The 12,420-nt window shown below is 37.5% G+C and overlaps 1 protein-coding gene across 1 annotated transcript in view; it reads right to left on the bottom strand.

Moving 5' to 3' along the window:
* LOC145978327 (disintegrin and metalloproteinase domain-containing protein 10-like) overlaps positions 1-12,420 on the bottom strand; it is a 280,356-nt gene that overhangs the window by 6,876 nt on the left and 261,060 nt on the right. The window contains exons 8-13 of the mRNA XM_083110886.1: positions 9,801-9,969; positions 8,127-8,296; positions 7,555-7,722; positions 7,053-7,180; positions 5,877-5,991; positions 2,775-2,909 (exon numbers count right to left, since the gene is read on the bottom strand). Coding sequence (XP_082967012.1) covers positions 2,775-2,909; positions 5,877-5,991; positions 7,053-7,180; positions 7,555-7,722; positions 8,127-8,296; positions 9,801-9,969 — 885 coding nt within the window. The remainder of the gene's footprint in view (positions 1-2,774; positions 2,910-5,876; positions 5,992-7,052; positions 7,181-7,554; positions 7,723-8,126; positions 8,297-9,800; positions 9,970-12,420) is intronic.

The following is a 12,420-nucleotide window of genomic DNA, read 5'->3' as shown; positions in this document are numbered from 1 at the left end:
TCTCTACTCCTGAAGATGTAACATTCCATCACGAAAATTTGAAGTTTTTCTGCGTCCGGTGAGTGTTTCCTCTCTCTCCTCTTTCACTTTGTGTGTGTGTGTGTGTGTGTGTGTGTGTGTGTGTGTGTGTGTGTGTGTGTGTGTGTGTGTGTGTGTGTGTGTGTGTGTGTGTGTGTGTGTGTATATATATATATATATATATATATTATAAGTAAAACTGTTCGATACTTCATACAGTTACTATTTTTGAGGGGTTTGAGCAACCCCTAAATATTATTCTACTGGGACAAATTTTTACACAGCACTAGGTATTTCATTAGAATGGCCACAATACAGGATAAATTCCCTACATTATTATCAAATATAGTTATTGTCTGTAAGGTAAGAAGCTTGCGAAGGTGGTGGTGTACATTTTTTAATGGGATTTACCAAGTTAATTTTCTACATATTATCATTAGCACAGGGTTAAAAGGGTTTAGTCAATTATCATGATTATAAGAGAAAATTTACCAGCTCAAAACAACTTCCAAAGTTTACTGCTAGCTGTAAACAACTTTCAAAGTCTAGCTGTTGTACATAGATACTGTATACAATAAAATTTCAAGCTTATATGAAGGTTAAGTTACATATGGGGCCAAGCTGTACATAGGTAATTGTCGCAATATACTCACTCTGTTTATCCATAGACCAGTAAAAAGGTAGGGGGGACAAAGAATACATAATATTGTAATGATAATATTTTAATGTTATTATCCTTGTCACCTATTTACTCTTCTGAAGAGAGTGTTTGCCACTGAATGTAACAATAACACAAGAATCTATAGTGCACAGGCCCGTAGCAAGGCAGGGGCCAGGGGGCTCAGCCCCCTCCCCTGGAACTGCCGTCAGCCCACTTGACATTAGGTAAAACTATTTTGTATAATTTGTTTGCAGTGAAGAGTGAAAATGTAGCTTTGCTGCCCCTGTTGCAACCTCCCTTTTAGACAAAAATCTGTGATTTTGATGTCATCATGCAAATTCCCTCCGTATCTGTGTCAAAGGTCAACGGATCCCAAGTTTTTGGAACAAAGGGGAGTTTCATCCCAGATAGCACGTAAGTTAACTGCAAGTTAAATCGAATGTCGATTTAACTTGCAGTTAACTTACATGCTATCTGGGATTGCTTCAACCGGGGATGGAATGTACAGTACGCACAAACAAACTAACTAACTAACTCTCTAGCCTTCTTAAACCCGAAGGTTCATGGTGCAGCAACACAGGCCTTCCATCTGTCCCTATTTTGAGCAAGATCTATATACTCTTTTCCATTCCTACCGATTTCCTTTAGGCAGGCACGTAGTCATTTAAATACTGTATAGTTGTAATTAATATTACTTCCTTAGCAGGATTAAACATTAGATCGAGAAAAGTTTAGTGTAAAATAGAGGACCCAGGTTATATTTTAATATTCTACCATTTAATCCAAAGAATAAATGAATCCACAGCTTTCAAAATGTATAGTTTTCTTTGTGAGAAGTCACAGAATATAAACTTTATGAGTAACATTTGGCCCTAACTTTTAAGGCTTTTTCTTAATGGAATATGTAAAAGTTAATAACAAATTACAATAACTATGAATTTCAGTAATGTACAAAATGTAATAATAATAATGGATAACACTCGTGTTGGATATTCACTCATACAGTAGATCGAGTAGCAAAAGTCTCCATTTATATAATAATAATATCAATAAATTAGGATTAAAATTAGGTTATTTCTAATAACTTATAATAGTTATTATTGTAAAATGACAATCATAACCGTGGTAATAATTATTATTGTCTATATTATTTCTACTAATCAAGTTTTATCAGTGAACTGACCCCTCTACAAATATTTCATGCGATGCCTGTGATAAAGAATGACCCCCCCCAAAATAAAATCCTGGCTACGGGCCTGCCTTTAGGTCTATCTCAACGTTGTCCCTCCATCTTTGTGTTGGTCTTCCTACAGGTCTCTTACCATGAGGTTTCCCAACAAGAATCCTGTAAACTCCTCTTTCCTCTCTCATTCGTGCCATTGATTATTACGTAACACTTGGTTTCGGCCTGTAAGCATATATTTAGTTTTCTCTTTGTTAACTTCCAAACCTATCTCTTTAGCAGTTTTGAAAAATATTTTAGCATTATTCTTGATTGTATTTATATCATCCCCTAATAAGTCTACATCATCTGCATATGCTTACAACTGAGTCACGCCGTTTAATTCTAGTCCTATGATTGAATATTGTTATTTTTTTCTTGTGTGATTATAAATATCTGTATCATCAAAAGTAGTATGGAGTGTGTAGTAAGGGATGATTTCAGTAGCAGTCAATTAACACTTCAAGCGATGTTTTAAAAGATATAGGAAAATGTAGTTTTGTATATTTCTAAATTTTATGTAACTTAATGACCCCCCTCCCCTGAACCTCCACACTTAATTTACCTTCATTTAACACTGTTAAACTTTTGAAAAATGGACATTGTTTACAAAGACCTTCCTGATAAACCATGAGCCCCCCCCCCCCTTGAGATCATTTTCAGCTACGGGCCTGATAGTACATATGCTATACATTGTATCTTCATGTGTAGCAATGCTGCTATTAATGACTAAAGTAATAATAAAAAAATGTAAAAACTTTTCTCACAATAGATTTGCTTTGTTTCATTGAGATTTTTTTTGAAAATTAAACTTTTCACCCTTTTACACTCAAGTCTAAAATAGAATTAGGTATCCACAAGAAATGAACTTACCAGTATTACAACCAGTCCCACAATAATCAAGAGCACAGCATACCAATGGTCCACAATCCACTTTTTCAGAGAGGCAATGCTCTCATCTGACAACAAAAGTTTCCGGAGTGTTGCCAGTGGTCCAGATGGGTCAACCTAAAAGAATGACAGAATGAGAGAAATTTCACACCAAAGTGACACATGACACCCAACATAGGACTTTCACAAGTAAGTGGCATTTTCCCACAAACTGCACACACTTAAATAGCCACACCTCTTCTGTAAAAATACATTCACTGTGCATGCACAACCAACAGATCAAGGCAACCAAATAGGAAATAGGAAAATTGTCTGGTCCAAGTGACACCAAACTGACAAGTGATGTACTCAGTGTGACACTTCATTCTGGCATGAAAGGTTGAATTTATTTCTCAAGGTCTGTTTTCAAATGGCATGTCATAATAAGTGTTACTTGTCATTGCAGTGTGCAGCATAGATGGCAAGGGATGCCTCCCAATTTTCATCTCACTAGAAATAATGATAAAATAATGCATCAATATAAAAGAAAAATGTGCTTTTTTGTGATTCTATTACTTTTTTCATTATCTACTTTCTGCTTATACAGTATTAGCAACTATTAGCATTACATTTTTAATGTGTGTAGGGCAAAAGCTGCTCCATAAAGTTATCAAAGATGCAAAATCAAGCAGGTAAGCCTTTGACTTTACTGCAATAATAACAGACCTAATAATAAAAAATAAGAACAAGAAGCACGGCAACTATATATGAGACTACAGAAATATATATAAATCAAGATATTTTTTCAATTGTATAAAGATCACACCTCTAGAATTCAAGTCCTGGGATCAGCTATGATGCAAAGGTGACCTAGAAATTAAATGTCAAGCACATTTTATACAAGTCATTTCATTTCAATGACAAGACATAAAACTATAAAAGGAACTGGCAGAATAAAACAGTCCTGGAGTAAGACTGCTGCAGACTTGTTAAGCCAGAATTTCAAATTCCAGGCCCTTCACTGCAGGTGACCTTGCTTGTGTGAATGGATTTCCTATTTTCTGAATTCTACAGATCAGCATTCATAACACCATTAAGCCTTGTTTCCATGATATGAAAAACTCAATATGCTGACCTAGTCAGAATTTTATTTTATTATAAAACATAAACTAAACGTAACGTTCCAACCTTCTAGCAAGGTCTTCTTCAGACTCTGCACCAAGTACAAATGTTCAGCATTCAGTGAAGAAGACATCACAGATGCAAATAAATGGATGTTTATAATGCCATCATTAATCTCGAAGTATGGGTCAAAGCTTTTCTGGTGACAATGATGACGGTTCTCTTGATGTAACAATGAGATGAGTCCTGAAGAATGTTCCAAGCTTTTGAAAACTCAAGTCTTTGAAGATGAAAGTAACATTCAGGCCTGGGTGGAGGGAGAGTGGGGGTACAGGCCCAAGCTTCCTTTGACACAACTTGCTGTAAAAGTTATAACTGAAATTACACAGGATGGGCTCATGATGTTGTTGGCACTGGGCTTTCACATACTCTATGTGATCAAAAGTATCCGGACACACCGTGAACGTGTGTTTATCATAGAGGGCGACACAGTACTGCCATCTACCACATGGAACACATAGTCAGCGAACTCAGTAGTCTACAGACAGTGTGAGACAGCAGTATGGGATGGTCTGAGGAACTCATGGACTTTCAACGTGGTAAGGTGGTTGGGTATCACTTGTGTAAGAAGTCTGTGCGTGAGATTTCCACCCTCCTAAACATCGCTCTGTCCACTGTTTCCGATGTTATAGTGAAGGGATGTGTACAACCCAAAAGGGTGCAGGCCAACCTCCCATCTTGACCTCCAGAGACCATCGAGTGTTGAAGATTGTCGTACAGCATTATCGTCAATCATCCATCACCACCATCACACGGAAATTCCGAACTGCAACAGGATCTACTCCAAGCACCATTACTGTTTGGCGCAAGGTTTGGCAACTTGGTTTCCATGGCCGAGCAGCTGCCCATAAGTCAAACATCACACAGACAAATGCCAAACGCCGCCTCGTGTGGTGCAAGGAGCGTCGAAACTGGACCATAGAACAGTGGAAAACCATTGTGTGGAGTGATGAATCACAGTACACAATGTGGCGATCCGATGGTACGGTGTGGATGTGGCGAATGCCTGGTGAACGACATCTACCAGCCTGTATACTGCCGACAGTGAAATTCGGAGGTGGCGGAGTTACAGTGTGGTCATGTTTCTCCTGGAGGGGGCTTGGCCCTCTTGTTGCTTTACATGGCAATGTCACGGCACAAGCTTACGCTGACATTTTAACAGCTTTCATGCTGCCTACCGTTGAAGACCAGTTCGGGGATGACCATTGTGTCTTTCAACACGACCGAGCACCCGTCCAAATTGCAGGGCTTGTGGGGGAGTGGTTTGACGACAACAATGTCCCACTAATGGACGGGCCTGCACAGAGTCCTAATTTGAATCCCATACAACATCTCTGGGATGTTTTGGAATGCCGACTTCGTGCTAGACCACACCGATCCACATCAATACCTCTTCTCATTTTGGCGCTCTGCGAGGAATGGGCTGCCATTCCTCAGGAAACCTTCCGGCACCTGATTGAAAGTATGCCTGTGAGAGTGAAGGCTGTCATCAAGGCTCAGGGTTGGAAAAAACTGTATTGACTGCCAGTGTTCCCGATTGAGGGTTGCCCAAACTTGTACTTTATTTTCAGGTGGGTGTCTGGATACTTCTGATCACATAGAGTATATAAATCCAGGCCTGGTGACATTTGAGAAATGTTCCAGAACTAACTTGGCCATCAACCAGAGAGGATCACTTCATTATTTGTCTCATTATCATGGACCATAAAATAAATAGTAGCAAATGAAAGCATTTGTTACTTAAATATATACAATTTAGTTAAACTCAAACTTATATAGTAATGTACTAAGTTAATGGTTTAAAAAACTAGGGTGCCGTTGATATTCCACTTTCTTTCCAGTACAGATTTGAAGGAATTAACAATGCAAACATTTCAAAACATGCATATTACATACATACATATTACATGTACACATGCTTACCTCTCTACACTTCTGAAATACATCACAGTATCCATTATAATCATTGCAAGGTGTTCCTGGTTTAGCATACATATCTGGAATGTCATATGGAGGCTTGTTCAACTGGAATGATGACCTAATAGAAGAATAAAATGTAAGATAAGCAAAAAAAAAAAAAAAAATGTGCTTTAGATAAAAACAGTAACTCTCAAATTGCTTCATTGTGCCTACATTAATACAGGGTATTCAAAAAGCCATTGGACTGAGATTTCGAACATACATAACTTTTGTACAAAAAGCAATAGAGACATGAAGCTTGCAGTGGGTATTAACTTTGTCTATACAGATATTCTTTAAACAAACAAGAAAATGATACTCTACATGAACGTTCAGTATGGGGAAAAGTTACTCAGGTGCATAAAAAAAATACACGAAATAAAAAAGACATGGTTAAGTACAGCTATGGCATTTCTTGCAATAATTTTCGATGTGCATAGATGGTCCATGTGGGTATTTATCGAACTGATAAAAGAACATTTCTTTACACATTTTATGCATTACAGATGATTTATGAGGTTAATTATGACATTCATAAATATGTATGTTATTTAGAAATTTTGAGGTGTACTGGCAACATTGGTTGTGTCAGAGGGTAGCACCAGGTGTGCCGGACATCTGGCTTAGTTAGTCAATCAATGTCCAGATGAAAGACAAGAGTTGAAATTTAACATACAAAAACACTAAGGGTAGGGCAGGTTAAGTTAGTTGGATATCCAAAAGACATCCATTAGATGTCCCCTGGACATTTGTGTGTTGCTTGAGATAAGGAGGAGGAGGGGGGGGGGGGGTTGTAGAGGTATGCTCTATATATTCACAATGTAGGCCATTTGTGGAGGTGATGTGATCAGCATCACGCTCTAACCACATATTCCTCCCAGATCCCCTCTTATTGGAGGCTGTGCAAACCCCCAGAACTGCTCCACGCAGGGACATTGCTGAAAAAATTCCCACCTGAAATGGTACACACCGGGAATCAAACCATGTCTGGCACGTGGCAGTCCGTACCCTACTGACTGGACCACAATGATTGTTTTAAGTTATCCTACATGTCTGAAAAATATTTTGCAACTGAAAACTAATAATAAATAATACTTAATGTCATGAAAATAGAAACAACCAAGGAAACTTAAGACTTACAAACAAGGCTGGTCATCTCCTGGAAGTTTGCAGCACAACTCACATGCCTTTGTAGGGGAATCTTGTGAATTGGGAATGCACTGACAAGATTCCAGACCATATGCTAAACATATAGACCCTGTACATTCCTGGAAAAGAATAACCATGGAATTATATCAAATTGTATGTTAACTTCTTACACTAATTTATAATAATTCCACATAACTTTTGAAAAAAAGAAAGCTTAATCGATTTGTCTGTTATTGTTCACAGGAATAAAGTGTTTGTTATCTCTAATGCAGTTGTTGACAAGAACAGTAGATCATTTTGATATAATCAAAATAATAATCATAACTAGATTATATCAAAATAATACAACTTGTTCATATTATTCATAATCAAGTTATTAGAAAATAAGGTAAAACGTCCAGGACACATTTACAGGAATCCATCCATAAATGATTCAAACACTTAATTTGTCATACAAGGTAAGTGAATATATTATATCCTATGACATACTTACACCCATGAAACAAACAAATTCCTCATTGCAAATAGTCTTGTTAGGTTTGTTTGTTGATGGTGGACATTGTGGACCACGTCCATCACAATAGCTGGAATCTCTACATCCATTGTCATCTCGGCACTTGTCACCAAAGCGAAGTTGGCAGTCTGGCTTACAGCAAGGACCCTGAAATGAAGATAATTCAAAATTAATCTAAAATACACAACTCACTTTGATTTATATTCATAGAAAACAGGCTGCATTCAAGACAAATATATTTTTGTATTTTTTTTAAATATTACTAATGTGACAGAATTTGTTAATCAACTTGCTATGATTTATGAAAGTGTCTTATGCTACTCAAATCAATACAGAATGTTACCGAATTTGACCTGTATCACAAACACCATGCAAAAATATAGTGTTAATACTACTCTATATTTCACATAAATTCAATAAAAGTTGGACATACATGACACTACTGCTGCATAGTGGATGTTTCTTACTATTAATTTTGGATGGTGAGGATATAAGTGCTTGATTAAACATCTGTAATGCCCTACATGCAGATATATCACAATATTCCTTACCTGTGAAGGACTACATACACTTCCTGGAGTAAGAGTGCATGGTATCTGATCTGGAGGATGGTAAGTTCTCATTGGATAGCAGCATTTGTCACGACAGTCCTCTTCCCAGCCACAATCACATTCCTCTCCATCCTCCACGACACCATTCCCGCAAATTGCCCTCTGCGGTTCTGCAATGGAAACAATGTGCATGCCCTGTTATTGGTGTTCACGAGACCATTTTGGTTCAAAACAATGAATAATAAATAGCACTAAAGATCAATATGTAACGTAGCCGTTACAAGATGAGGGAGGGAGGAATTGATTGTACAATATTGTAGAAGAAAGCTTATATTTATTTCAGGGGGTGGGATGGTGGGAATTCGCCCTTGGAGGCATGCTATATTTATTTTTTTAACACTACTGATAATAACTCATCAGTCTCAGTTAATTAGTATCCAGGGAAAAATAAATTAGCTTCAAAAGTATAATAAAAAATACAGAAACCAAGATAGATTTCAAGCTTTCATATCCTAGCACTTACTTCAAAAGAATAAATGGGTCTGCGAGAGAGTTTCAGTTATCAAAAATTAGATCTCACAATTAAACCTCATGACCAACTTCCAGGATTTGCCTCTATTGATGTGGGGTTAAAGTTAGAGAATAAACATGCGTTTCAGTGTCAGATATTTACTCATAGAGTAGAAATCTCTCCCCAAGGATTGAGTAATAGTAATAACACACTATTATTTTACAATAGCGCTTTCTGCATATCCAAATGGTTAGCACTCTCGCCTTTGGTGCGTGCAGTCCTGTGTTTGATGCCCCCAAATTTCAGCACTGACCCAGTTTCATGAGGACAACTGAAGAGCTACTTGAGAAGAAGAAATAACAGGCTCCGGTCTCAAAAGCCAGAAATCAGTGGTGATGGGACTTGATGTGCTGACCATGCATCACTAAATAAATAAATAAAAAATTGCTCTGGCAGGCCATGGCCCTTAGACGGCTGTTGCACGATGGAGTTATAATAACAATAATTAATCGGTTATTAAAATTGAGTATTACTCAATCAATGTAATGAGCTCATGTGTTGGTACAGGTTTGTGCTCTTGTCTTTGGTGTGAACAATCCTAGGTTCGATTCCCTGTAAGAGCTCCAAAAATCTTGGTGTGCATCGCTAGGACTATTGGGGAGTTACTTGGAACCAATTGCAACAGACTCCAATCTCAAAAGCCAGAAAACAGCAGTAATGAGACGCGGTATACTAGCCAAGCATCATTCAGGACTGTTTGCACAATGTTTTTTTTTAAATCAATTTTGTATCAATCTTTACCTATATATTTTTTTATATAAAAAAAGTAAAAAAAGGATAAAAAATAATTTCAGTAATTTGAACTTTTGAGTAGTGGCGAATTCACACTAAGATACACAATAATGTCGAACAGCATTAACATGCACATCTCATATTCCAACTCATGGAAGTGAAAAATCAGTTCAGCACTGATTCTGATTTGTAAACAGAGAACAGTGTTGGCCCCAGAAAAGAGTGAGGGAGGATTCTCCATGGTCAACCCGTCTATTCCACTTATCCCCTTTAGCAAATAAAAAAAAAATACATAAATAAATGTTGTTTGAAGAAAAGAACATCTACATAGTATCCTTATACAGGATGGCCACAAAGCATGCAGAGCTTACCAGTGAAACATCCTTTAGGATTCCGAGCCTTGGCATTGAGGACGGGGCTAATACTGTTCAAGCTGCAAGGAGAAAACTTATTGTTGTTCCTCTTATCTCCAGATGTCGCTCGGGCGAACATTATGAAGTTGCCATCCTCGCCACCAGGTGTACACAATTCCGGATCATGCTACAAGAAAGAAAATAAAAGATGCATTATGATTCAGCAAAATAATTGTCACACATTATGTTCCAGAATTAGTCGACAAGTTCAAGTACATACTTAGAATCTGATTTATCCCAATAGAACCATTATGTTCGCGTAAATACGCTGACATTAAATATTATAAAAATAAATATTAAATACTATAAAACAAGGCACACTGACGACGTATTTTACTATTTCAAAGTTTAGTATGCAATAGCTCTATCAGGGAGTGGAGTCGAGGCTTCCTGTGCTCCCTTTTAAGCATGCCCTTGGACACGTTGCACACTCTACAAGAATATATGTTAATAGTAACGGCTAAAGATTCTTTGCTTAGTGGCGATTGGGTGCCAAAACTGGGAGAGCAAGGACAGTTCACTCTTCTTGGTAGACAAGGCTTAGCATTAAAAGTCCATAGTGGAGGGGCAAAAGTCGGGAACAACTGCTCCCCCCCAAATCGCCGCGAACGACAGTGGTGGATTACCGATATTTTTCCGTGGGTTGGAGGGGGTGTGACCGTTTGTCTTTTAACTGCCGCCCCGAAGTTCATTTTATTGCCTACATTTTATCTTTTCCCAAGAGTTGATGCTTCAAAGATAATACGAGATAATATTTTGTTGTTCTAAATACGATTTTTTCAGCTCGATAATAACATACGTGATTGGGAAGTAGCACCTTTCCTTCAAAATTACGTTGTAAATTAATGTTTAATCTAGTTTACATTGTGTAGACAATGTAAACTATAAATTAATGCCATCTACGCATAGATTACATGCAAGTAGAGGGAGATTATTTTCATAACATCTTTGGCAGTTATGCATTTGAAGCTTCGGAACGAGTCACAACTCTCGAAGCAGCCAATTAACCCAGCGAGCCGCTGACGTCATCTCAACCCAGAACCTATCGCTAAGCCCCTTGCTCAGGTTCTACACGCCCACTAGGCTCGCTAGACAGACTCGCGCAGTCCGCTGAAGATGTTCCGAAAGTAATTCGACTCTATCTCGTACAACTACAAATATGAAACTTCATCAAGGGATTAGATTTTATTTTTGTTATTTATCGTCGCTTTTCTTACAATTTTGGTTAATCGCGACGATACCATGAAATTGATGAATGAACATCCACAAAGAGGTCGGGATTCGAACCCAAGACTCCTGGCCTTTATCACGGATGGAGTTATTCAGTCCATACATCTGAAACGGGCATCTTACTAAATCAACACTCTAGGAATACTCGATGCATTTTAATCGATGGAGATTCGAAAATAGTGCCTACCCCTCCTTCCCCCAGGAGGACAAGGGTGCCTATATCTGTCTCTCTCACAAGAGCTATCCTGTTTAGTTATTGACCGGGAACCTTTGAGAGAGGCGAATGGACGTAATTTCATTAAAACCAACAGACAAACACGACACACCTACGCACTCAGTTGCCAACGATGATGTAACTGCGAACCGATGAAGATCCTTTTGTGATCCATGATAATAAATTAATTTTAACGCTAGCGTTACTGTTACAGCAATTAGACTCGTAATGTGCCATCAAAAGACCCGCCGGGGCATTCAACGTAATTAACTTAATTACCATGATTCAGCAAAACTCCACGTTTTTTTCCCTTCATGCATGAAACTGAAACATTTGTCGAGCAGCGTAACAAAACAAAAATGATGTTTTTTTTTATTTGCAGTTAGCTGATTTGGTTTCAAACAAAAACAAAGCTGAAAGGCAAATTCATCACAAATATTACTTTTACGAAGCAAAACAAATAGATCAACTGCGTAAAAGAAGGGAAGAAAAAAGTGCTACAAGTCAAACATTGATCTCTAATTTCATCAGACTTTTCTTTTTTTTTTTTTAAAAAAAAAAACCTTTAAAGCTTTTCTGACCGCATTGTATGCAGAGCTGAATTTTTTTTCCTAAATTAAAATTGTAATATAATTAAGCCTTGTTTCCATATTAAAACCAATAAGTTGCTGACCAAGGCAGTTTATTAAGATAAAAACACTTAACACGTAACGTTTCGACCCTGTATCAGGGTCTTCCTCAGACGAAGAACTAAACTAAAAATCCTTTATCTCTTCTTTATGTATTTTGGGAAAGCCTTTTAAACAGGGCAGTCTTCCTGCCTCCTTCGTGAGCTTTTTAAACCCCCTCCTTCCACAATCTTTTATGATCTTTTAGTTTAGTTCTTCGTCTGAGGAAGACCCTGATACAGGGTCGAAACGTTACGTGTTAAGTGTTTTTATCTTAATAAACTGCCTTGGTCAGCTACTTATTGGTTCTAAATTAAAAGCAAATAGAATTAAAAACTTAAAATAATGAATTTATAAAGGTTCGGGATCAAACTGCATTTTCTAAAAGTAAATGAGTTAGTTACCGTTACTTCTAAAATAACTAAGTTACTTCATTGGGTAGAAGATATAACTTTTATAACATGTC

The sequence above is a fragment of the Lepisma saccharinum genome, chromosome 24 (genome assembly GCF_977018435.1).
Source record: "Lepisma saccharinum chromosome 24, izLepSacc3.1, whole genome shotgun sequence".
Taxonomy (NCBI): Eukaryota; Metazoa; Arthropoda; class Insecta; order Zygentoma; family Lepismatidae; genus Lepisma; species Lepisma saccharinum.
This window is presented reverse-complemented; position numbering and strand designations above follow the sequence as displayed.